This window comes from Corvus kubaryi, unplaced genomic scaffold (assembly GCF_017639235.1).
Source record: "Corvus kubaryi isolate FWS band 111438036 unplaced genomic scaffold, C.kubaryi_AGA036_p1.0 37266, whole genome shotgun sequence".
NCBI classification, from domain to species: domain Eukaryota; kingdom Metazoa; phylum Chordata; class Aves; order Passeriformes; family Corvidae; genus Corvus; species Corvus kubaryi.
The window spans coordinates 974,581-1,001,291 of NW_024581081.1; the positions used below are offsets into that span (position 1 = coordinate 974,581).

At 49.3% G+C, this 26,711-nt stretch overlaps 3 protein-coding genes across 3 annotated transcripts; 1 reads left to right on the top strand and 2 right to left on the bottom strand.

The window, feature by feature from the left end:
- Positions 1–118: 118 nt before the first annotated feature.
- On the bottom strand, positions 119–10,992 carry GTPBP2 (GTP binding protein 2). The gene is made up of 12 exons (XM_042025047.1): positions 10,728–10,992; positions 8,480–8,506; positions 7,684–7,868; positions 7,273–7,381; positions 6,528–6,725; positions 6,072–6,246; positions 5,219–5,438; positions 4,658–4,793; positions 4,182–4,240; positions 3,271–3,442; positions 2,828–2,992; positions 119–2,331 (listed from the first exon to the last, which is right to left on the bottom strand). The coding sequence occupies exons 1-12, from the start codon at positions 10,908–10,910 to the stop codon at positions 2,134–2,136; spliced, it is 1,827 nt and encodes a 608-aa protein (XP_041880981.1). The 5' UTR covers positions 10,911–10,992; the 3' UTR covers positions 119–2,133.
- A 239-nt stretch (positions 10,993–11,231) lies between these two features.
- On the top strand, positions 11,232–13,706 carry LOC121663133 (MAD2L1 binding protein). The gene is made up of 2 exons (XM_042025049.1): positions 11,232–12,380; positions 13,027–13,706. The coding sequence occupies exons 1-2, from the start codon at positions 12,195–12,197 to the stop codon at positions 13,555–13,557; spliced, it is 717 nt and encodes a 238-aa protein (XP_041880983.1). The 5' UTR covers positions 11,232–12,194; the 3' UTR covers positions 13,558–13,706.
- Positions 13,707–15,285: 1,579 nt separating this feature from the next.
- LOC121663132 (epoxide hydrolase 1-like) lies at positions 15,286–24,711 on the bottom strand. The gene is made up of 10 exons (XM_042025048.1): positions 24,568–24,711; positions 23,210–23,233; positions 22,122–22,335; positions 21,144–21,324; positions 20,109–20,339; positions 19,614–19,743; positions 19,075–19,289; positions 17,109–17,217; positions 16,649–16,774; positions 15,286–15,682 (listed from the first exon to the last, which is right to left on the bottom strand). The coding sequence occupies exons 1-10, from the start codon at positions 24,594–24,596 to the stop codon at positions 15,481–15,483; spliced, it is 1,461 nt and encodes a 486-aa protein (XP_041880982.1). The 5' UTR covers positions 24,597–24,711; the 3' UTR covers positions 15,286–15,480.
- Positions 24,712–26,711: the final 2,000 nt, after the last annotated feature.

Consider the following 26,711-nt stretch of genomic DNA (forward strand, 5'->3'; position numbering starts at 1 on the left):
AATGCAGGAAGCTTAGGAACGGGTGAAGGGTAGCTATCTCCACCCATGACCCAGCTCCAAGGGCAGCAGGGGAAGAGCCCAGCTCCACCCTCACTCATTGTACAATTCAGCCAGCAAGCTCAATAAAACATCTTTATTCTGTACATTTATATATGTGCTTGGGGAACAGGGACAATCCCCAGCATTAGAAAAATTCAAGACAACAAAACAGCAATTATGAAGAGAATGGCACCAAGAACAGTCATGCCACAGATGGCAGGGATGAGGTGAGACCAGCCACTGGCTGTTTCAGAAGAGGTCACAGCACCCCCATTTGGGGCAGAAAACACCAGTGCTGCTGCAAAGAGCTGGAGTCCCCCACCCCCAGGCAGCTTTCTTTGTGACCCACTAGCACCAAAGGGAAGAGCCTGTTGGCAGCTGGGGCCTGTCCTTCTTGCAGGCATTGGTGAAAAGACTGTGTCATTGGAATACTAGCCCACTGCCAGAATGGGAGTCAAAGGGATCCTGCTTGAGCAGTGACCCTGAGCCAGCAGCTCCTTTCTCACTGCTGGGCTGATGGGGATGCAGCAGTTTTCAGCCGGATCAGTGCTCCCTCCAAGGGACAGGTCACTCCTGCCATTCTTGAGCTGCCTTCTCTTCAGTTATGCCACTTCACAGGCTTCCGCCCGCCTCAGCACGCTCTTGGCAGGCTGCAGCCCCCACCTTCCCGCCCCACAAGGGCCCAGCCTAGCACAGAGCACCACGTGTGCCAGTGGCCCAGCAGCAGAACCTGCTCTCAGGATGGCAGAAGGGCCACTTGCGTGTCCAAGTGCTATCACAGGCCCTCGCCCTTCTCTTCAGTCAGGGCTAGCAGGCCACCAATCCAACCAGCAGGGCTTGCTGAAGGCCTTTTGCTCATGGCAGACACATTTGGTCTAACAGTCAACAATAAAACCAAAAGCCTATGTACAGCTTTACAGACCCTGCTGCAACCTCCAGGCTACACAGCAGAGCTGCATGACAGAGTGTGAGAGAGTGCTCCACTCTATGTACAGAGTCCTTGCTGGCAACATCAGCTTCCCTCTGACAACAAACCCCAGTGGCAATGGAAAGAAAGGAATTCTTCCTCCAAGAGAAACAAATAAAATCATGCCATTGTCAAAACAGAAGTTACTTGGTTGTGTATAGGTAACACAGCCTGTTCTCCTCACGCATTAAGGCAAGCGTGTGAGGAACAAGGTGGGCTGGGAACGGCCACACCAGGGAGCCCACTGCAAACCACTGCTACCAATGTGCAGATTGAACACCAGGTGAACATCCATGGAAACAACCTGCTCACACCAGCACAGGCCCGGGCCCTGCTCTGCTCCACAGAATGGCCTCCTGTCCAGCTGCTGCAAGGAACAGATGCAAGTACAAACTCTGTCTTCATGATGTTATGTCAGGAGGCTGTGCCACTCACAGCAGCCACAGCTTCCTGGGAGTCAGAAAGCAAGATGCTGAAGAAATGCGTACATGTGAGTGGGGAACAGGATATCTGTCCAACAGTAAGACACTCAGATTGGAGTAACGCAAAACCAGTGCACAAATGGACACACAGCAGATTAAAGCCAACCAAGATTCAAACGGTTAAAAAGTGTCCTGAATGCATTCTGAGAGGTTCAGCCAAGCCCCTGCTGTGGGTAGCATGGCCTCTTCCATCCCCTGCCCAGAAGGATGTGCTGCAGGATGACTTGAGAGAACATTGTTATCAACCCAGTGCTCAGAGAGCAGAAATGGGACCAGATCTTGTGTCAGAGATGGAAAAACATCCCTTCACTGCTTGTCTTCAAGGGCTCTGTGCCTCCCAACCAGCAATTTTCAAACAGTAAACAAAGCCAGAACTTGCCTGCCCAGGTCTGCAGGTACCTCTGATCTATTCTGAAGGAGGGCAGGATAATGAAAGCTGCAGGCGATGTGGAGACATGCTTAACTTGTCCCACGTACGGCACTGAATGCAAGAAACTCTCCCAGGCTCCATCTCACAGTGCAAAGGAGGGACATCCACACTAGAACGGGACAGCAGCAGCTCCAGGCATTGCTCAGAAAGCCACAGGAGTTTCCATCCTTCTCCCCAGGTGCTGGTGAGTGGAGATTTCTCTGACCTACTGGTAGTCAGAAGCTCAGCTGTCCAGGCCCCAGGGACTCCTCCAGGCCGTTTTCTTTGGTGGTGATGGCTTGGAGGTCAGTGACATGCCCAATGCCTTTGGTGACTCCTTCACGGAAAAGCAGTTTGGCTCCAATCTTCAAGTATTCAGGATGCTTGATGAACCTGAAACAGACAACCGCCTTCTCTCCTGTCCGCAGCTTGTCCTGAAAAGAAAAATGGGAGAGCCTAGACCCATCTCCCAAGCTGATGCATGAAGAGGTTAAAAAGTGTCCTGAATGCATTCTGAGAGGTTCAGCCAAGCCCCTGCTTGGCCTCTTCCATCCCCTGCCCAGAAGGATGTGCTGCAGAATGACTTGAGATAACATTGTTATCAACATGTGGATAGCAACAAGACAGTAACAAGATGAGGCAAATAAGCAGCATTCTTCAGACTGCATGGCTTGAGCCCTTCCCATTATTGTATACATAAGAAGAGACAGGAAGACACAAGCTCTGAAGAATGGAGAGTTCACCTCTCTTCTTTAACACGTTTGGAGGAAAAGCAACCATTGGGCAGGATAAAGGGATGGAGCCTGCTCCTAGGAAGGGACATGGCTACTCAAAATACCATCAGCCCCCAGCTTTACTAGAGGGCATGGTGGAATCCCAACAAACCCCACAGGCAGGTCCATCTTCCTCCCCTTTCTTTCCATGGCCTACCTTTCCATGGATCTTCTCTACGATAGCTGTCTGTCGCACATTCCCCACGTGCACTGTCACCTGAAACCCCTTCCGGAAAGTTGTGGCATGGAATAACAGCACGATCTCGGCTTCAAACACTGAGCAGATGGTGGGGTTCATTTCTGGGCTCACCATGACCATGCCCTGCAGAACAACCCAAGGCTCAGACCAGTTAGGGCCAGTCCCCTTGCTTCTGAACAGCCCCCAAAACCACAAATACACCTCCACTCCATGACTTGGGCTTGCATCTCATTCTCAGCCTTGCCCTCATTGTACTTTGTAACTCGGCCATTTCCTCCCCTTCCAGCAAGTTTCCTGCAAACATCTCTATTTCATTCCCACCCTATCAATGGGGGATCTCCAGGGAGGCCTCCAGCCCTGCTCACTGGACCAGTGAACAACCAGGCAACAGCGGGACTAACCTTGCGCAGCAGGGAGCGGTCGAAGGGTCCAAGGGCCAGGGTGGCTGCCTGCCCAGCCCGCAGCACGCGGCAGGCAGAGCGGTTCCGTTGGATACTGCACACTTTCAGCCGGAGGAACTTCCCATCGTCAGTGGGACCAACCACCAAGTTCTCCCCTTCTCGGCAGATCCCACTGCCCAGGGTAGAAGAGCAGGACACAGTTCATAAGGAGACAAAGACATTTCACCCTCCAAGATTAACCTGAACAAATTCTGCAGGGCCAAGTCTTCGGACTCTTACCCTGGACCAACTGACAGGGATACAAAGCTGCTGAGAACCGGATTTCTTACAGCAGGAGTGAAAGCCACACTATCACTCTTAAGAATCCCAGGTACAGACAGGGGCCATTGCACCCCCAGTGCTCTGCCACACTGCATTGTTTCTGGTGGAGAGACCTCAGATGATGCTCGTTCAGTGTGGATGTGCTGATGGTCAAACTGCTCTGATCGCTCCTGAACACGGAGGGACAGCTGCCTTTTCATGGGGTAGTGTGCAGTTAACCCCTGCTGGAATCAGAGGATCTACCTTTTACATTGCCTCCCCCTACTTGAGGAAGGAAGAAAGCAACTCCTTGGGATCATGCCTAACCACTGCCAACTCTAGATTCCAGCATGCCTTCTTTCAGCATGCTTCAGGACACATTCCTAATCCAGCAACTTTAGAGCAGACTGTCTGCTTGCCACCATATGACCAATGGTCTGCTCACGTCACCTCCCAACACCCTGTAGGGCTCTACTCTCACTTGGCTCAGTCATCTGGCAGCAGTCAGGACTGAGCCTCACACAGCTTACACTTCTGCAGCAGGTGACTCTAACCTCGTGGGAGCTCCAGCAACCATTCACATCCACACTCATCTGCCTGGCATCACTTACCTTGACAGAGTTCCTCCCACAACAGTCCCCACCTCTGGCACCGTATAAATTTCATCAACCTGCAGCAAGGCAACAAGAATAAGCTGCTCAGACAGACAGCTGTGAAACAGCACTCCAGAATGAGGACAAAGAGCCCGCCCCTTGTGAGGAAGGAGGTGAGCTCTCTGGTGGTCATCAGACACCATGTCAGAGCTTCACCAGCTCCCACTACCTTCCTATTAGAGGAACAAATCTCTGCCTTTTAAATAGCAACCAGAGAAATGATCTTATCCCCAAGACAGACATCTCATGGTTAGGACATATCCAGCCTATCAGCCTTTTCTCAAGGACCAAGTCTTTTTTTTAATGTCTCTCAGTAGTCCAGGAATTCACCATGTCTCTACCTGTGGTGTCCAAATTCCCCAAACGTCCATGTCCCTCCCACGGCACAGCAATGAGTCCGGTATCAGAACTGGAAACAAACTACCCTTATGCACCTGAAATTCTGTAAGTTGCTGCATTAATTCTTCCTGCTCTTTACTGTTGGTCAGTGGAGGGAGGATGTTGAGGAAGACTTTCAAGAGATCCAGGTTCTCCCCAGAAACACTGGACAGTGTGAAGATTGGGGTGATGCTGTCAGACACAAACAGACAGAAATAAGCAGAAGGCCTGAGTGCAGCTCCAGAAGGTTTCTGGGATTCTGAATCTACTGAGACCTGCAGGAAGATGGATCCTACACCAGTAAGTGGCTAAAGCAGGAAGGCTAGGTACAACGCCACAGTAACCCCTGCCTCAATGTTTGGTCGAGGCACCAATCCCTTGTTCACACACATTTTTCTCATGGAGAAGTAACTAATGCAGCCTTTTGCTCCCATAGCCCAGAAAAGTTTGGGAGGGGAAAATGCCTTCTTGGAGAATGCCGAGATAGGAAACTTGATGAGGAGCAGAGACGTTCAACACGTGGTCACCTTCCCTGTGATTACCCTTCCCCAGCTCTGCATGCCAGCCCAGCCTGAACTGCCTGCTGCTCCCAACAGAAGAAAGGAATGGTTCCTTACTTGGGAGATTGTGCAAACTGTTGTGCTGCTGTAACAGCATCGTCGTCTGAATTCACAAGCAGGGGGAGCTTGTTGCAGCCTGGCTGCTTCAGGATTCGCTCCAGCTGCTTCACTGTCCGTTCCACGGTGGCTTTTGAACACAAATCAACTTTGCTGATGACAATGAAGAAGGGGACCTTGAGGGCCATGGCCAAGCCCAAGTGCTCTCGTGTTGTGCCCGCTGCAGGAGACAAGTGAGAGTGTAGGTGCAGCAGTCACCACTGTAGCTTGTTTATGCCGACAGCTGTGTCTCCTGGCTATCCCACGGGCCCACTCTAGAGATTTCACCGTAACTGCTTAGTTCATCATACAATGAAAAAGCAAAATTATTCTTTTAAACAAAACCAAACATCAGTCCAGAAAAATAAAAACCACCAAGAATTTTTGTGACTGATCTGTCTGCTTCAGAAAGATGCAGTAGTTTTCATTCTTTGGCTAAAGTTTGCCAGAGAACAGCCACAAAAATGTCAGAGATAGATGTGGGAGAACTCCAGATGCCTTTTTACAAGGCTTTGGGATTCAGCAGCCCTAAGAATATGTCAAAGTTGTTTTCTTTTCTAACAAACACAGCTCCAAATCCCAAACAAAGCCTCTCTGTCCAGGGTACTTTAATGTGGTCTACAGCTGGTAAGAGGATCCCAGCTCTACTCCCCTCCCAGGCACTCACAGGCACTGGCTTACAAGATATCAGTAGAAGGTTACAGGTTAATAAACTCTTCTGACAACCATTCACAGCTGATAAGGACCCATTCCCCCCACTCTCCATTTCTCTTCACACATTGCAGTCAATCCATGCAGGCAGGGCAACACTCACCAATGCCAGTGTTGGCACTAACCACCAGCATGGCAAAGTCTGGGCAGTAGCTGGTGAGGCCAAAGATGGTTGTTTTCAGATACTTGTGGTGGCCAGCCAGGTCAATGAAAGTGATCATTTTGGAAGAACTCTCACAGATCTCTTCTGCTGTCCGGGAGTCACTATAATTTACCACCTAAGGAACATAAGGAGCTTGTGAGAGAGGCAGCCCCAGCAGGCAAGTAAAGAAAACCCAGCTCTTATCTATCCACTTTGATCTCAGAATTAGTAAGTAGAGATCATCCACCATGGGTGCAGGAAACAGTGTCTGTTGCAAACGGACAAGCAGCACTCAGGTTCACCTAAAAGGACACAGAACTGCGCCACCTCTCTTCCCTCCTGTCCCACTCACAGTTCTAACAGAAGGGTAGTCCTATTCTCCTCTAGCTTTCTGAGTTCAGCAACCCACTCTCTTACCTCTCCTTTGCTGTTGAAGCCAAGGATCTCAAAGCTGATGCTTGATGTTCTTCCTGACTGGATTTCATGGAGATGCCGGAAGAGGTTAAGGCGTGCTCTGCCCCGCCCGTTGTCCAGCTCTCCTTGCGTTAGGACACCCAACAGCGTTGACTTCCCTGAGTCCACATTCCCTAGGACAGCTACTCGAAGGTCTAAGAACTACAGGAAAAAGAACAAAGAAATCATTAAACTTAAGCACTACTGTGCTGAGTGCATGAGCACTACTGGGCAGTGGAGATGCAGCTCAGAGAGCTTCCCTGCATCAGGGACACTGCGCAGTTTAATCTTGCTCAGATTCTGCTCCTGCTCCCAGCAAACCACTGCCCAGCAGTCGTGATACACTCTCTAGAGTTGAGATGTGACACATTAGGCTTTGGTATCACAAAACAGGCCATTTGCTGCAGTAGACCTCTAAATCCTTCCTTGTTTGCACACTGGTCTGCATCAGAACTGCTGCCATAGAAGCGAAATAATTTTTCACCTCTGATCCAGGCAATCTCCCACACTGACATCTGCCTCAATCACAGTCTTGGAGATAAGAAGCGTTATCATCAAGCCTCCCTCTGGCAGCCCTTTAAAACATCTGCTATGGGCCAATCTATGACAAAGTGCCTCTAGGGCGTGGGCTCCCATCCCAAAAGGAAGCTGCTTGTATGAAGCCCCTAAGTCTCCAGCAGGAGAAGACTGCCAAATCACAGGTCCCTACCTGCTGGTTGTCAGGCACCTTTCGGACAAGCACCTCCGTTATCTTCCTTGGAACATCACTGTCGTAATCGACCTCCCTCTCCCGCAGCACTGTAATGTCAGCCCCAACCCTGCCACAAAGACAAAAGGAAGGTGTGAGACACACTTGTACTTGACAGCTCTTGCACCTCTACAATAACAGCTGACAAAGTGAAGGGGATGAAAGCTGGGGATAGCAGGGAAGGATCCTCGCGCTTCCAGACAAAAGCCCTATAACTTTCCTCATGTTTCTAGAGCCTCAGGACTGAAGGGATGTCAGTCATACAGGGGCTTTGTAGGATGAAGCCAGCTGCTCAGGGGAGTCCAGGGAGGGAGCCTCTGTACCAGAGGCTGTTGATGCTCGTGGGCCCTGCAGACGAAGAGGAGCACTTACTTCTCCGCCATACGGCGTAGTGTCTTGAGCGAGGCTCGCATCTCCTCCTCCGAGAGGCCCACCAGCAGCCCATTGTCCTCCACGCCGATCTGATAGACAGCCTCACCTCGGCCCTCCTGTAGTCGCCACTTCATCTGTGTCACCAGGTGCTCAAAGCGGTATTGCGAGGGGTTCACCAGCTTTAGCTGTTTAACAGAGGGGTAGTTCTAGTCACAGCCTGCATGCAGAGGCAATCCCATTGCCCAAGCCAGCAACTCCCAATTCTGTGAAGCAATGCTCCCAACTCTGACCCACCTCTAGAAAGTACAGCCTGTATTAGTGTCTGAACAGAAGCCATGGGACAGGTGAGAAAGGGTTTCACAAAGGTAGAAGAACCTTCCTGCCTCGTGACAAAGGGATCCGTACCCTGCCTGCTGCAGGGTTAAAGACAGCACTCTGGGACCAATCTGTGATCCAGGAGCCAGTAAGTGCAAATGGCAGAGCAGCCACAAGAAAGCTGCAAATTGTTTTCAGGGATATCTGCATCTCTCTCTCAAGAAAAACATAGTGGGTATCATATACTAAAAAAGATTCCTAAAAATGAGTACTGAGAGCAAGTTTTCCAGCTCTGCATACTGGGTAATGCTTGGCACAGAGACACTGAAGATGAATGGTAGTTCCTTAGGGCAGTGTCCACTTTTCTGTCCTTTCCTTGGCCATGTTACCCATAGGCTGTCTTTGGTAAAGTTACTTACTGCAAAATAACCCTCTAACCCTCTGGGAGGAAGACCTCCTTCTGCAACCTCAAAAGACTCACCTTGTACTCGATGTTTCCATCTTCTGCCTGGTCAGAGAATGAAACAAGACAGAAGAGTTAGATGCTGTGCCCACAGGGACTTCTACAGGCACCTGATGCCTAGATATCCTGAAGCTGGTGCTGAGGATTTCAGAGAGAGGGAAAGGGGCAGAAAGAGACTGTGTTAAGTCCCAGCCTTCTGCCATTCTTTCCTACACTCAACTAGAACTCTCCTTATGGTTTGTTTGTGCTGTTTGCATCCCACATCATGAACACCAGAGGACAAAACTAGAGTGGGACACAAGGGTAATACTGTCCAGGGGGGAGTTTTTTTCTGGACAGTAAAGAATAGGGCCAGCCTAACAGTCACAGAGAGAGAGACAGAGAGTTCCAGTTTCAAAAAGGCACAGGCCAGCATATGATTTAAAGTCTCCCCCCTCACCCATCCATGACCCACAAAATGCCACCCACAGCATCCCACTCCCACCCTATCCAGCAGCTTCCATCCATCCAATGTGCACAGAAACAGGGGCCTGAGAACAAAAGGCCTCCTCTCCTGCTCAGTGATACTCTCCCTCACTCAATTAGTTTTTCATTGACTCCTTTCTATATCCTTATGTATCTTCTCTCAACAAGGAAGGACTACAGACATAAGGAAGCAAGGCAATGACTCCTTTGCCAGCTAGTCACTGGCCAGACAGTTCTGGAGAACCAGACTTGATTGGGACTGTCTGTACACAATGTGCTCAGAAGAACTTCCTCAGCAAGGGCTGAAGCCATACGGGGTTGTAACAGAAAGGCCCAGGTATTCATCAAGCTCACTTCAACCACAACAGGCTCCAGCTTTCCATATAGAATATCTAGACAACACTGAAGTAATTTTTCCCATTGATTCAGTATAAGGACCACTGAGAAAGGGCTGGAGCCTGCAGGAAGCCACATACTCTGTCAGACTAAATGGGGCTGGCAACAGTAAGCACTTCCTTTTCCTCTGGACACCTATTTGCATGTCAGGAGAGGCAACAGTCCTCTCCTTGCCTTCCAGCTCAGCTCTTAACCGCAGCGGTGCTTACAGTGGCAAAAGGCCAAGAGAAGTTCTCAATTGTCAGCTCAGTTCTTTGGCAGCAGAGCTATACAGTGAGAAAAGGGAACTTGTGGAAGGCTTTCCTCTCTTGCCATCTACCAGCTTTCCAATTCTAAGAAAAACCCATTCACCTACTGCACTGTCATCTAAATAAGGGAGTGGGTCTCCTTCAAGGCACTTGAGACCAGAAAAGCAACAAGCCTAGACTTGCTGGGGCACACACTGCACAGGGTAGCCAGGGACAGGAAGCTGTGTTGAAACTACAGGGGTCTGTCCAGCCTCCAGCTGAAAGGAACAAGAACTAAACTACGGCTGCAGGGCACAGTCCTGCCTGTGGAGAAGATCTATCAGTAGCGAAGCGCTGTCTTCCCATCTTGCCAAGAGTCCCAGCCCTGCCTTGTGGAGGAACTGCTCCCTCCCAGGACAGGCTATTATATATTTTACAGAAAGCTCACTGACCGGGGCTGAGCAATTGAGTCCGGGCCACCTCAACTCTCCCCACACTGACAGTTCCATAAGAGCAGTGACAACTGCCCCAGCTGACCACACACACACGTACTACCAATGCCACTTCTCCCTGCTGCAAGGGACAAGTGCCTCACACTCTGTCCATATCACCTGCAGCCCCATGTAAGAAAACAGCTGTCAAATTAGCTGGGAAGGGAGTCACTAGAACCTGCTGAGCTTGGCAACTGCAAAGGGGCTCAGACCCACCAGATCATCTCTCGGGGAGAGAGATGCGAACGGGATCTTTGGGACTACGAGGCGAGCAAAGCTTTATTTCCGAAGCTATTTCGATCGCAGGCGGCAAAGAGCCCACAGACAGACGCCAGGCAGTGCGATACTACTCCGGTGGACCCCACAAGGAACTCGCTGGCACCGGGGACAGGAGCACAGCCGGAGGAGAGACCGGGGCAGGCGGGCGCACGGCTCGCGGGGCCGGGGCTGCAGGACCGCTCCTACGGCTGCTGTCAGCGCGACCCCGGCAACGGCCCCGCAGCAGCACCGCCGGCACCTCCAGCCGGACCCGCCACCCAACCTGCGGGGTCCGGGCGTGGCACCGACCCGCTCTGGGGGGGACACCGGCCCTCCGCCCCTCCCGCCCCTCAGCGGCGGCGCCCCCCGCGCCGGGGCCTGGCCCCGCTGCCTCCGCGGCTGACGGGACGCGACGGCCGTAGAGCTCACCTCGGGCGGCAGGTACGGAGGATTGTTGGCCTTCCCTCCGCGGCTCCGCCCGTTCTTCTTCTTCGCCTTCGAGCCACCGCCGCCGCCGGGCGCGGCCCCTCCGCGCCCGCGCAGCGCTGCGCCTGCCCCGCCGCCCGCCGGCCGACAGCAGCCCCCGAACAGCTCTGACACCCGCGAGTCCATGGCGGACAGCGCGGCTCCGCCGCCCCGCTGCAGCACCCGCTCCGTTCCCCGCTCGGCCCGGCCCCGCCGGCCCGGCTCCGGCCCCGGCGTCACCGACCGCCGCGCGGCGCCCCGGGAAAGCGAGTCCCGCCCGCCTACAACGCCGAGAACGCACCGCGCGCCTCCCGCTCAAAACTACACCTCCCGGCGTGCCCCGCAGGGCGATCCGCTCGCTCCCGTGCGGGTTCCATCCGCGGGGGCGGATGGGAGTTGGAGTCCGAGGGAGGGGCGTCGCCTATCGGCAGCGGCGGGCAACGCGCGGGATGCCGCCGCTCCCTGGGCCCTGCTCGCCGGGATCTGTGGGCGCCCGCGGGTTGCCCCTTTGGCAGTTCACAGCCCCAGATTCCCTGGTTATTGACACTGAGCGATCAGTCCGACTGGCTTCGGCAAACTGGGGCACTTTCGAAGCTGTTTGGCATTGGAGGTACTTCACGACTACGCAGAAGCAGCAGCCCGGTACAGAGCGATCCCACAGGACGCATTAAGCTCCTACGGGGGGGAGGCGGCGGGAACAGCAAAACATCCTCCAGCTGTGCGCCGCATCCCCTCACTCAGTGTCTTCCCAGTCTCCAGTTCTACGGCCACTGCGCCTTCTCCTTCCCCGCCGCATCCCCTGGGGAGGGCGGCGCTGGATCAGTGTTTGTGTACAAGTGACACCCTTTGTGACGCTACGCACAGGCGGCCGCGGTTCCTGTAAAGCAGCCTCGGCGCGGCTTCTCTCGCCGTCCCGCCCTCCCCTCGCCGTGCGCTGGAAGCGGCACCCAATGGGGCGGCGAGCGCAACGTTTCCAAACACGGCACTCCCTGCACGCTCTCCGCCTCCCCGCGGCGGCGCGAAGGCAGTTCCTCCGCAAGACACCGGAGCCGCCAGGGCTGCCGGGAGCGGGGCCGAGGCCAGCGGAGCCGCTTCCTGCGGCCTTCCCCGGATAGCTCTGCAAAAAGCAGCCACAGCTCGCGGCATCGCCTCAGCCGGGCGGTGCCGCGAGGGGATCGGGAGCGGAGGGGCGGGCCCAGCTCTTGTGACCACGCCTCCGCGGGCGGGGCTACACCGAGGCCCCGCCTCCCACCGCGCCCACCAACCGCGGGGTCTCCGCCGCCGGAGGGCGTGCGGCGCGGCCCGTGCGCCACTCCCGTGAGGCTCCGCGGCGGGGCGGCATTTAAACCCGCGGCGGCCGTTGGGGCTGCGTCACTGCTCCTTCCTTCCCAGCTGCTGGCGGGCCTGCATCGTGCTGGTGGCGGCGACGGGATGAGGTCCCAGGGGAACAGGTCGGTATCGGGCAGCCCTGCCGTGGCCGTGGAGTTCCCAGGAGCCGTGTGCCGGGGCAGCGGCTACCGTTTCGCCTGCGAGCTCCTGAAGCACGTCCTGCACCAGCGGAACCAGCTCCCGCTGCCCTACGAGCAGCTCGCCTACTTCTGCCGGCGGGCGGCCCAGGTGAGGGGCGGTGGCCGCGGGGGGCACCCCCGTGCTCGGAGGCGGCCCCCGGGACGGGGAGCTTAGGGGGGGCTGTGGTGTTTGAGTTTTCGCTTGTGAGCTCGTGTTCTCGCTCGGTGACTCGCACAGCAATGTGTTGCCGCTTTTAAAGTAAAGCGCGTGTTGTAGCTGCATCCCTAAATGTTACCTCTTCCTTTAAAAACGAGGCAAAGGCAACGTGACGTTCAGGCTGCTGAAGGTCTCGACAAATTGCTCTTAATTGATTGTTTCCTACTTTACGCTCAAAGAGTGTCACTGCTTTGTTTGTTACTGGAATACCTCTAAGCAAAAAAAAAAAAAAAATTCTAATAAGTAATTTCAGAGTGGTGGCTGATCTTTGAAAGATGGACTTCTAATTCCTATTGGAATTCATCAGTAGTGTGATTCAAACCGAATAGCTATGGATTGTGCTTTTGTGTTCCTCTCTCATCGCTTGATATGGAGAGATGTACATCTTCTCGATGTGGGTACCTATAGCTCTCAAAACGAACATAAACCTCTTGTTCCTTGACTCTCTGAGATGGGGTGGGCCATGCTTTCTGCAGAGTACATTAGAACAAATATATCTTCATAACTGAATGTACTAATCTGAATTTTTGTTTTCCAGGATGGAGATGGAATTGAGAAGCCGCTCTCCCTGGGTCTGGCAAGCAAAAAGTGCCAGCAGGTGCTGATGGAGCTGGAGGGTTTGTTCCAGCACCTGGAGGTCATGTTTAGTCTGACACTGGTTCCTCGGGTTCTTTTCCTACTTGGAGGCAACGTCATGAACCCCAAGGAGCTCTATGAGCTGAACTTGGAGGGGTTCTGTGAGGGCACTGCTGAGGAGAGCCTCCAGACTGCGCCCTGTGTTCGCCAGCTCTTTCACCGCCTGTTTGTTGCTGATGTCTTCAGTGAACTTAAGGCTCTCCCTGTCACAGGCACCCTTGTCCTGGTCCAGGGACACCGTGACTGTGGTGTTGAATGGTTCCGGCCCAAGCTCAACTACCAAGTGCCAACCCGAGGGAGGAAGCTGACTGTAACGTTGTCCTGTGATGGAGACCTCCACCTTAGTGCCTCACCTCCACAGCACACAGCACCCACCTGGGAGGACTATGTCTGGTTCCAAGCACCAGTGACCCTCAAAGGATTTAGTGAATGAATGGTTTCTGTAAAAATTTAACTGGAATATTGATTACTTTTTTTTTTATTCAAGTGTTAATTTCAGCAAATGTAACCATGTATTTTTGAACCATGTCTGTATGATTTTTTTTTTTCCTCCATGGCATCTACTGCTTTCCTGTACCTTGGCTGTGCTCGTCTGTTGTCCTTATTTCCTGAGTTGTTGTCAAAGGCAAATCCACTTTAAGGCACAGTTGCACACAGGTTCAGTGATTCCTTAGGGGCCTGATCTGTGAAATGGGATTAATTAATCTGTTGGGAGTAAAACTCCCCTGCTGTGTGCTTGGTGAACTGGCAAATGCTGGATACATACAGTCTTCTCCTGAGTTCTAATGTGGCCATTTTCTGACCCTGCCTTTGCCAGGTTACCCATAGGCTATCTTAAGTGAAATTACTTCCTGCAAAATAACTCTCTGGGAGGAAGACGTTGTGCAGTCCTTAAAAGGCTCCCCCTAGCAAGAAAACCAGAGAGCAAAACGGGAGCAGGACACGAGGTAATATTGTTGCAGAGGAGGGATTTATTTCTGGCTGATAAAGAATGCTGCCAGCGTGAAGGCAGCTCCTCTACAAAGGGCTGCAGCCGCCAGGGGTGCTGGGGAGCTGGTGGAGACAGCAGAACCGCTTCCAGGGGCCCCCTGCTGTCCCAGCAAGCAGCAGCCAGAGCTCCTGGCACTGCCTCAGTTGCAGTGGTAGTGTCCCACTTGAGTACTCAAGTGTTTGCCCATCTATTTTATAAAATCAGACATCCCCCTAACTCACTTTCTGTTCCTTAACATGCCAAAGTAAGACTTCTCAGCAACTGGAAAATCTTGTAGCTAATGCTGTCCTCAAGATGGAAAGAGACCAGTTTGGTGGAGGCAGGGTAGCAATAAGCAATTTATTATTTTTTTACTGATCTTTATCTAACAGCCCTGACAATCAGTTAGCTATAAGATTAAAAGTAAGCAGTTTCTTCTCTAACCCTCTTCAGAGAAAGTTAGGAGTGGCGCTCTAATAATGGTAGATTATCCTCACTTGAGGAAGAAACTTACTCTTAGACTTAAACCTTTCTGAAATGCATAGAAGTCCCTGCCATTTGAAGAGAAACTTGAGCCTACTGGTAGTGAGGGTACTTGCTGTTACTAGTCAAAAATGCAGAATGGGGTGGTAAAAAATCATTTGTACAAGAGGGTAAAGGTTGAAGTAACCCTCTACACTTGGCGCCTATTTTAACTTTGTCCTTTTGGAATGGAATGAGATGACAGAAGTAGCAGGAACTTAATTTGATGTTGTTGAGCTTGGAGAGCACTAGAGTGCTCTCTCTGCTGTATTATCCATTAATATCTGTTTACAATGTGCTGCAGCTGATTCTTAAACTTGCTCTAGGGGAAAAACTGTTAAAGTGAAGAAAGCTGCCTTATGTGCAGCTGCACGCTTGAATATGAAATCCCAGGTCTCTTGAAGGAAATATAACTTGAATGTAGGAGTGTTTGTGCTCAGGAGATCAAAACCCTTTATGCTTCCACCAAAGCTGCTTGTAACACGTTTAAGATTGTCCTAGTGTTTAAAGAAGCGTTTGAACAGAAGCCCGGGCCAGTTCCTTTCACCTCTCTTCCTCAGATGAGTGCAATGTTACTGCAATAAACTGTTTACATTTTCTGTTATACTTGAACTATGAATGCAGCAATGATAGGGTGCTAGTAATGAAAAGACCACAAGATGCTTTGGGGATTTTTAAATTTGTTTTTTTTCTTATGAAAATATATAGAGCTTGATTTAAAAATTCTGTACTGTAATTATTATCAAAATAATATGCTGGTTTCTATATGTGATTACTCTGAGGGATTAAACAAATCCAATCTACAGGTTCTGCCTCTGGTAGAACAACTTGCTTCCATTCTATGCATGTATTTCAACTGCAGTGTCACAGCTGTTCCACTTTCCTGACAAACTGCATGATGTCTTGTGCCAGAAGCTTTGGTTCCTCAAAGGCAGCAAAATGCCCTCCACGTGGCATGTAAGAGTAAGTGATGATGTTCTTGTAGACGTCCTTTGCCCAGACATGTGGTGTGTGTAAAATTTCCTGAGGAAAATCTGCAATCCCTGTGGGAACATGTATGCCATACCTAGAAGACATAAGTTAATTGCATTGATGAAACAAGTCGTGGGGGAAGTCTATAAAAACCTCTGACTTTGGTAACACATTCAGCTGGAGAAGTTTCCCCGCTCTGTGCAGTGCACTTTGTGGTCTGCACTCTGCTGAGGAACTTCATTTCTAATTAGGTATCCTCGAGTTTAAGAACATTACACCCGTAGAGGTGTAAAGTAGAGCCAACTTTGCACACAGCTTGATATTGAAACGTTTTCCATCTTTGAGTTTAACTTTTGTAAGCTGCAGTGTTGTGCTACATGACAAGATACCACACCTCTTTGAGAAATGGGCTGGTTCCTGCTTGCTTTAGAATTTGGTACCAAATGCATAACAAACACCTCTGGAGAGAAAAGGTGGGCTGGTTCAGTCCGTATAGGAAAAGACTTCCCATTTGTTTGGATGATCAGTTGCTTGGAGAAGTCTGCTCAGCAACATTATGCTCAGCCTCTCTTAGAATCATCTTAATGCACTAGCTGTCACAAGGTGCTGGGTTTCAAGTACTGCTCTCCAAATTGCTAGCCCAAGTTTGTGCTTAACTGTTGTAGGTCTTAGCTTATCCTCCAGCAAGCCATAGCCTTCCTAATTCAGTTTAAACTTCTCTCTTAGATGTGCCCATGATCTTCTGTTATGTTTTCACTGAACTGAGTTACAAGTCACATTTGTTTGGTGAATAAGTATATAGACCTGTATTTTGAACACAAGGCTGAGTTTGGTGCTTTGGTAAGTCTTCTGCATTGTTTTGGCTGCAAGCTACCTTGTGTGAGTTACAGGTTCAAAAGAAAAGTGACCTTTAACTATATTTATCAAAAGCAAATAAGAATTTGGACTTTTATTTTTCTTAGAACTAATAAATTTGCTGGTTTAAGTGATCTAAATGTTTATACAGACTAATGTTTCAACCTCATTTGCAAATCTGCCTTGCAACTAGCCACATAATTACCTGCTATAAGCATTTAGACTAGGGTCCTTGGAAAGGTTTTCCTTGTAGTATCGCATTGAAGATACAATGGAGGATGTCACCCAATAAATCATCACATTGGTCAAAAGCTCATCAAGAGAGTATTTGCTGTTGAGAGAGAGAGGAAGAAATTTAACTGGAAGCTGTTCCGCAGTGGTCCATACTGGGCTCATGTCCTGGAGAACTGCTGTTCCTCTTAATCTCCACTTGTTTTCAAGCAGCAAATTAAGTGGCACCTGTGTGCCCAGAGCAAAACTGCCTGGTGCTGAAGCAGTAGTGTGCAGGCAGTCTGCTGTAAGTTTAAACTACTGCTTGTCATGTGCAACTGTTCATCCTTAAATTCCAGCTTTGACTGGCCAGTGTTTTACCTGTATCCTCCTATTAGTTCCCACCTGTCAGTCTTTTAATGAGACTTCTCATGGAATAACATCTGTTTTCTTACCTTTCCAAGCCTCCATCATCTTTATACAGAAATGATTTGTCTGTCCAGGTTGAGAATTTCTCCAAGATATATGCAGCAAGCCCCACCGGGGAGTCATTCAGTCCACAACCTAACTCAGGAGAAGAGAAGAGCTGTTGCAGCTGCCTGGCATTGCAATACTTCAGTGCAAGTTAAACTGGACTTTCATGAAGAGTTCAGAGTTTTCCAGGAGAATTCAGTAGAGAGTCTGTATTCATCTACCCCTGATAGTACTTTTATTTGTGATAAATTCCCTGCAAAGGAATTCTGACTGTAACTGAGGGCACGACAAACTTAGGTAATTCCTATACAAAAGAAGCTGAGACCTAAGGAAGTCCCACTGGGTTCTTGGTGATGTGTGGCAGAAGGAGCAAATAAAGAGATGACACTCTGAAAAGAAATTTGAGATAAAATATTTGGAAGCTCTGCCCTGCTTAGGATGGGACATATTCTTCTGAAACTAAAATATATTTATGAAACAGGGCTAACAGGAATGCAACTGATTCAGAATGTCATGAATATAATGGAATCTGTGCTTTTTCTTTTCACTTTTTTAAGAGTTTGCAAAAGTGCTTTTATCTCTGAGTTGGCTGGTGTTTGAAAGCACTGTCCTTGACTCATGGATTCTCTCGTATGGCAGCAGCAAAACTTGAGCCCACTGTGATTTTCTTCCTCCACTTAAATTGCTTTGAACTTTGTTGATATCAGTTTTTCTTGGCTAGTTTTATCAACCAGTTACTTATAAACCAAAGCTTGGATAGCTGTCAATTTTACACCTAAACATTAACTTTTATTCATAGAGAAGTTAGGATCTTGTTGAAGTGTATAGGTGTCAGCACAGATTTTTGTGATACTCTCCCTCCCCTGGAACCTGCTTATTTATTCTTATGCTCGGATTCTCATGTTAACTAGTATTAATTATTTTCTTAAGGCAGTTCAATTTCTTATGAGTGCTGGGGGAGGAGTCTCAACAAAATATTTTTGGAAATTATATAAATTCTGTTAGGGGGTCTACAGCTGTTTGATTCTGCCTGAGCTCTGATTTTTGAAGCATGATTTCCCTGTGACATTATCCCCTGTAAATCAATTCTCCTTGTTTAAACAATTCTGTCAGATTTATCATCACAGACTAGACATACTAATCTTCATTTTTCTGTGGATGCCTTCACCTTTTGACCCTTAAAAAGACCAAGACAATCAGAAACACCACCACCACCATAACTCCCTCCCACCTGGTATATTGTCTATCTCCTTTTATTTCTTTGGGTTTGTGATCACTTCAAGCAATAGGCTAGGCATTAGCTGACATTCCAGTTTGAGCTTCTTCTCCTTCAGTGAATTGCCAGGATGGGGGGTTGTTTGTTCTCTGGTCTCCACATCTGACACCAACCTCATACAGCCCAGCTGTCTTTCCTGATGAGGCATTATTTCAATAAAATAATACCCCAGAATCCTCTCTAGTGGGGACTGATACAAAGAATTCCTTTAAGCATTATGAAATGGCCATATGTTTCTTCATATTCTTTATCCACTGGCCCCAGGATGTTTTCAGGTGTTTGAGCTGTGTCTACCTCTCTGCAACTTTCACATTGCGCCTACTTGCTTGTGATACTTTTCTTGTTTTCAGCCCCATTTACTTCTCAAAGCTTCAATTTCAGGACCCTGTGTTTTACTTTAAGAGAGTTTTTGGAAAGGGGTTCTTGCCCAAGAGAAGTGGCATGCTATTTAAAAGACCTTGAAAAGTGGTACTTGAAATCTCCATCTATTTTTGAGTGGTTCCTTTTAACTTCCTTTTACATAGTTCTTGTCCCCATGAACTCATTGCCCACATGGGTCTTGCACTCAGTCACCAGAACTCATTGCTTCTCAAATTTGGCTGGCCTTTGTACACTGATCACTCATGGTATTTGAATACTGTGTTCACAGGGATACAGAGAAGGTGCATTACCTGCAGTGTCTGGTTTGGTGCCTTGGATGTGGAAGTATCCAGACTCTCGCAGGACATCATATACATTCTTCTGCATGAAAGGGTAGAAACGTCGAGCATCTTCCCTACTGAGGCCTACGAGCCATGGTACATAAGCCCCAAGCATTATACTAATCAACCTTCCCAAACCTTGTTTGCTGATGAAAACACAATTCAGATGAAGCCCTTTCACAGATCTAAAAGTAAGTTAAGGAATAGAAGGTTAAATCAAGCAATTTTCTGTCTCCAAGTTTTCTAGAAAACAAGTCTGACTGCAACTGTGAGAGAAGCACTGGACTGAATCAAATACACAAAGCCCTTCAGGTTCATCATGATTCAAAAAAAATCTTTTCAATTCAAAGCATATAAATGCAATTGAATATGGAGGGTTGGGTTATCCCCAAAGGAAATAAAGCAGAAGGGGATGAGAGGCAAGGCAAACAGAAGGTAGGACTATGGAGCAAGAAGGCAGGGTGGGAACTGGAGGCAGCTTTTCTGCACTGATTTCCTTTGCTACTTACTGTGGCAGCATCTGGGCCATGTTTGTGGTAATACGAGATCCCCAGTCTCCTCCCTGTAGGTAGTATTCCTTGAAGCCCAGTCTGTTCATCAGCTTATGAAATATCCGAGCAGTTGCAATGGAGTCAAAGCCTGTAGGTAAAAGAAACAAAGGAGATCTATTTGTCCTAGTGTTCCTCCCCTGGCCAAAGACTGTGACCTGACCGAGGCACGTATGTGTAGGGATGTCGGAAGGCACAGTGTGCAATGCTGCTCTGCCTCACTGCTTGGAAAGAAAGTGAACACAAGATGAAAGAAATTCAGTGAAAAGTGAAGAGCTGACGTCCAGTTACTATTGTGTTCCAAATCTCCACAGCCAGCCCAAAAGCCTCAGCCGCATGGGCCTGAGTGAAGAGCCAGGCATCTGCATTCACAAACTGCAGTGCCCAGGGGTGCCAGGGATGGTTGAGGTCTTACTCCAAAATCTGCAATTCCAACAGAGCCTTTTCATAGCTTACCTTTCTGGTGAGGGGCCTCTGAGAAGCCATAACCTGGGATGGAGGGGCAGATGACCTCAAACACCACATCACCCTCATTCAGGCCATGCCTGGCTGGCTCTGTGAGCAGAGGGATGATCTTGTAGAACTCGTAGAAGGAGCCAGGCCAGCCATGGACCATCAGCAGAGGTTGAACAGCTCGACCATGAGGAACATAGGATGGCTTCACATGGATAAAATGGATATCAATCCCTGCCACAGATCCAAGAAAATAAAATTAAAGCTCTGGTACTGTCACAGTTTCTGCTCTGGATTCTGAAGAAGGAGGGTGGCAAAATTGTAATTAGCATCTGGAGCAGAAGTTCTACAATCGGCCTACTGCAAGAACATGCCTGGCTGAAAGGGGATGTCTGGTATTGTATCTGTGTCTTGTCTTTTACACAAAGACAGAGATATTGACCCCAGCTCCAGATACTGGGGTCACATGGAGATTAGCACCCATCTCCTGAGAAACTGGTCTCAGAGTATATAAGTAGAGCTGCACTTGAATGAATAGCATAATGTGGGTAAGACACATGCAAAAACATTACAATAATTAAAAGAGAAACATGAAAAAAGGCATTATAGAAGTCTAACCTAGAGATCACTTATGTAAAGTCTGGCTAACCCATCAAGACATCATTTATGTAAAGTCTGGCTAAGCTCACCTGGCTAAACTACTGGGTGGTGGGGAGGAATATTCCAGCCTCAGTCTGGCTAAATTTCGCAGTTTTCAAAGGCGGCTTCAAGGCAATTGCTGAAGAGCACCTCATTGTTAGTTAGCACGGGTTCAGAGCCAGATGAAGCGCATCTTGAAGCAGACCTCATATTATTGACACTGTGTAATGGTCTTAATCCCTATAAGGTTATTAATAATAGAGCCTCCACCAGTGATTTCACTCATATCACTAAGCTGTTACACATACAGTTATCTCAAATATTGTCACTTCTTACATCTCCCCCTTCTTGCTGTGCGATTCCAAGTGAGACCTGCTCAAGCCACAGAGGCCCCCTCACCTTCAATGGTGGTGTGGAAGTGGGGGTATTTGTTCAGCACTTCCACTTGCTTGCGCCAGTCAAACTGATTCCTCCAGTAGGCCACCACCTTCCGCAGGTAGCTGGAGTTGAAGCCATAGTGGAAGGCGGCCCCTTCCACATGTGGTGTGAAGCGGAAGTTATCCAGGCGCTGGTGTAGATCCTGTGGAAGGGAGCCCTTCTTGCCAGGCTGGCCAGCTGCTGGCATGTCCCCTATGCCAGGGCAGGCACAGACAGGCTCTCCTGGCTCTGCTGGCTTTTGTATTGCTCTCTGGGACACCACAAGCCCTCCTGAAGAAGTGCCATACGCTGCATGACTGCCTGAATTTTTATGTGGGGAATACAATTTTCTAAAGGTTATGAGTCCCCCATGGGCACCCAGGAGTACTGGGTCCTACTCTTGGCTTGCTACTAACTCACTTCAGGGTCTTTGGCACTAGGAGCTTGGCAGCACTGCTGGTGGGGAGAATAAGAATCTCACCTTGAGCTGCTGGCTGCTACTTGGCCAGATAACTAGGGACAGGCATGCAGGGACAGAGGAGCTATGACTCAAGCCAGGCCCCATCCCTCTTCAGCCTTACAGCCCTTTCCTCTGTGGAAGCTCCTCAGTACTGCCCTACTGGTGCCACTGCTGTTCCAATGCCCTCCCGCCCTGCTCTGGCATCCACAGACCACTGTCAAAGTCTGCTGCTCAAAGTGTGGCCTTTCTGCAGAAGCCTCAGCTTGCACAGAGGGGCTGTTGTCTCAGAAAGTCTTCAGGGGACATTGCAATGGCCCAGAGCTCAAATCCCCTTCATAAAGAATGGTGAACCAGAGCATCATCCAAGGAGCTGGGTAGCTGCCCTGGCACATGGAAGTGCCCTGCTGTCATCCCCAAGACATCCCCTCGAAGCAGTGAGGTGGGTGATGGACTCACCCCTTGCAAATTTCTGCCCCTCCTTACCACCCAGTGAGTGGTACCTCGATTTCTTTGTCAGATGTTTCAATCTTGAAGGGACGGATGCTTTCATCTTCTTTCCCTCGGAGGGGTCTTTCACCTGAGCCCCACCACCCATCGCCCATGTCAATAGTCTTGAACTTGCGTCCAGATCTGAGCCAGTAAAGCAGCATCCCTCCAACCCCCAGGGCGGCCGCAGGGACCAGCACCACATTCTTCTGAGAATATTCAAAAGACCTGGGGAGGCATGAAATTGTTTGTGTTCAATGACAGCAGTGTCAAAGGGACTGTGCTGAGGCTTGTATTCACATGCACTGGGACTGAGAAGGGACAAATGCCTATAAATCCAAGGCAGTCAGCAGGGACTGGGCACTTCTATAATTTTTTTAAGATCATGGGCAAGATTTGGGTCAGGGTTCTATCTACCAAGGCTTCTTAGGGCTCTTAAGTCCTTGCTGATCAGGACTTGCTAATCACAAGGCTTCCTTGTCCCTTTCCTTGTGAACCAGGGTGCCCAGGGAGACAAGGTTCAATAGGATATGGGCCAATCTACTTTGAGGCAGGTACTGCAGTGAATGAGACAATAGCAGCTGAACTTGTCCAGCAACAAAAAGTGCATGGGCAGAGTGGGCTGAGGAACAGGAAGAGAGACAAAAGTCTTCAGCTGCTGAAGAGAGCTGGATGTGCTGGACATGCTCCTCTTGCCAGTGCTTTATCGATAGCTCCCCTACAGATTCAATCATCTCTTAGGGCAATCCTGGCTCTCCCCCATAGCTTTCCAGTAAGGTATGTCTGTTGATGCCCCTGTTTCTGTTCTAAACAGCAAGTTCAGACTTGAGGTGTGGGAACTAAGTTACCAGAGCTGGATTTGACAGACATGCAGTCCTAAATGTAGTGTACCTTCCCACCCCTCTGACCTGTGCTTCAAGTTCTCCAGTTTCCCCTGCGGATTAGTAGAGGTGTCTAGGGCTCCTGCACGGGGCTGCAAGGGGGCTGTGAGTGAAAATTTCGTTGCTGTCATCATCCAGAGTATGGAAGGGACGATGCTGTGCCCCAGCCAGGGCGCTCACCAAAAGAGGAGGTCTCAGCACAGAACAGCTCTTTCACTCACCTGATCTGGGACAAGACGGTCTCCCTACAAAAGGGGAAAAACCAGAAAGATCCTTAACAGTCTGAAAGTGTTGTCCCATACCAAGCCATGTTGATGGTGCAAAGAATGTCCCCTGCCAGTACCACTCATTGCCCATGCATGTGATCACAGGCTGTTTAGCCACCTGGCAACATCTGCCATTATTTCTCCGACTCTTTGCATAGGATGGACAGAGAGGTGCTCACAAAGCACTGCCTCTGTACAAAGAGACAGTGTTCCTGGGCTGTGCTTTAGCTAGATAATTTGTTGCCATAATATTCCGTCCTTCCGAACAATTTAGATAAAAGGCAGCAAACAACTGCGTAGGTGTTCTTGCAGTGTTTCATCCCGTGACCAGCTGTGTAACTTCAGCCAGGAAAATTGTTTATTTTGACTGCTGTGTTGCAATAGGTGCACAGCCATGGCAGGGCAATTCCGAGCTCCAGGGTTATGCTGCTGCCAGCCACGCTGTGTCCATCGTGCCGCAGGGCTGGCACCAGAAGAGTATTGTGGGACCCTTCCGTGTTCAGAGTTTAATGAGCTGCTGTACCTTTGACACTTCTAGCTACTCCTGATTGGATATCAAGCCTTTAGGTCTCCCCTTCGTGCTAGGAAAAGAAAAGTATTCTCCTAGGCTCCCTTTAAGACTAGCAGAGTCCGGTACAACAACGCAGTCTAAAATCTAGCAACAATAGAAGCAACAAGAGAAAGTCTTGTTACTCTGCCTTGTGGAACGCAGCGACATTAGGGAGCTCTTTGGTGTCGTAATTACAGTACTTTGACAAAACAAACCAAAACAAATGCCAAAAAAGAAAAAGACTTGATAATCCATGAAAAATCAACTCCACAGGGTGTTTGTTATCACCTAGAATTGTTTCCCTGTGCTGTCTGAAATGCAAAACCTGGAGCCTGTGCTGGGTATCCCAGTAGCCTCCAAGGCAATTTGGTAACAATTGCTGAGACAGCCTATGTTGGATTTTTTTCCTTGAATCACTTCCAGCCATGGAAGAACAGGGCTCCTAAGAACAAATAGCTTATGAAACAGGTAGGAATATCCCCCTGCACTTACATCCTGGAGCTCAGAGGAGTGAAACCAGTCATCAAAGCAATAGCACAAACTCTGCACTGCTAACAAAGCAAGCCTGTCCCAGAAGCAGCTCTCTGAGCGACACAAAACAAGGCTCAGTCGATCAGCACCTCCTCCGCACTCATGCTCAGGAGAACTCAGCTGCCTGCTCCCACTCTCCAGTGGCCTGCTGACCCTCCCGAGGCTTTCTCCCACCCCCAACCCCAGGGAGCCCAGTCTGGAGTCCCTCCTCCCTGTGCCGAAGAGATCTCACCATGCGTTTGGAAGCATCTCTCGCCACATGTCTGCTTGTCCTTGCCTGGCCGCTGCTCCGAGTGAGGACACAATCCCAGTTTCTCCTCTGCTGGCTTTCTCTTTCGCAGTGACGTTTTCCCGGGGACAACGCAAACTACATCGTCCATCAGTGCCACCTATTGCCTGAGTGTGCAGCTGCAAACGGAGCTCGACAGAGGCAAGGGCAAAGTCCTGCGTGCAGCAGGAATAGCCCTGTGCACCAGCAGAGACTGGATGCCAAATGCACAGAAAACAACCCTGCAGGGGCTGGCCTGAGGTCAGGCTGTGACAACACCGTGTCCTTACAGCAGAGGCCAGCTGGGTTATACAGCCCATACAGGGCCCTATAGCGGGAACCTCAGCCAGCAGCCTGAGGGAAGGGATTATTCACTCTCTTTGAATCGTTAAAAAACTCGGTATTCACAGACAAAAACTCTCTAATTAAAGTAAGAAAGTGGTATGTTTATTACGCTGGTGGGCGGCACGGGAGTCGCCTCCTAGAGATGTGCCAGCTGCTGACACGGTTATTTGCCCTCTATTTATTTCACAAGGTGTTACATATTAATCATATACGTATCTCCAGCACCTCCCATTCCTGCTTCCTATTAAAATGAGGTTACTAGTCCTTTGTGCATGCACAATTCTTTTCTTGATTTGGGTCGGCGGTCTTGATTTGAGCCAGTGGTCTTGAAAGATGAAGTCAGGGATCTCTTTGTCACCATGAACTTTCTGCCTTCTATTGTGGGCAAGCCTCAGCAAGCCTTCTAGAGACAGTCCATATCTCCTGCCTGTATTTGATCATGCAATCTAGGTGCTACCTACAATTCTATCAGCTTCTTTTGTCCTCATGGCAGTTTATGTACTACAAGCAAAGTTTCAGACAGGTAGATAATAGTGAATAGCACTATACTTCTTGGCTAAATTTCTAACTCTTCGTTAACTTACCTTTTGGTTCAATCACTACAAAATGCTTCTAACTCCTAGCTAAATTTTAACTCTTCATAATCTTGACTCATCTTCAGCACCTGTTTGACCACATCTGGACTGCCACAGCCACTTCTGACCTTGCTGGTAGAAGACAGACTGGAGTGGGCCCAGCCTTGGAGATGCAGGGCCACCAAGCTGTGGGGGGCTGCAGCATATGGCATATGAGGAAGGCAAAGAGGCTTCTTCATCCTGGAGAGGAAAGGGTAAAGGGTGGGATCTTATTGCTGTCTACAGCTAACCAGTGAAAAGCTGAGGGAAAATGGACCCAGAATCATCCTGGAGGAGCATCAGTTGAAGGACAAAAGGCAAGGACACAAATTGCAACCAGAGAAGTTAAGGTTAGATATGAGGAGAAATTACTCCTCCATTGAGGTACTCAGACACTGGGACAGGGCTCCAGAGAGGGTGTGGGATTTTCATCCTTGGGGGCATTCCAAATTTGACAGAAACAAGGCACTGAGCAATCTGACATACCTGAACTTGCTTTGGGCAGGTGTTGGGGTGAGCTCACCTCCAGGTGTCCCTTGCAACCTGCATATCACTTGGCTGCATTCCATGTGCACCCATGATTTGCAGCAGCCAAAACATAAAGGAAAAGTTTTTAATTTTCTACAGAAATCAATGCTATGTTTCAGTTCAGGGGCCTAGATTTCATTTTCCTTGTGGTTGGTAAAATCTTCCTGGATGAAGTCTCTCCTTCATAGGAATTTGACAGCTTGGGAAAATGACAGTTCAAAGTGTCAGGAAAATGAATCCACAAACACCAGAGGTTTATGTCCAAAAAGGAGACAAAGGAGTCCTGTTACTTTATTCGAATAAAGGGAGAGGCCATGGGGCATTCCCCTGGGGTCTCTCAAATTGTTAGAGGGTGCAGCCTCCTTTTTATCCTAATTTCCTGGCTGCATTTCTCTCTCTCTTTCCCCATTGGCTGAGGAACTTGAGAGGTACAGACTTCCTGAATCACTTAAATACAGACCCCCTTCTTATGTATACCCCCCCTTTTTCTTTTCCTATGGAATTTATGGCTCTTCCCATTGCTTCTTCTGTCTCTCAGTACCTATCTTTACCTACCAGCAGACCCCCAGTTTGTTTCTAAAGACAAATCTATCTCATTCCTTTCAAAAGCCTAAGGAGTAT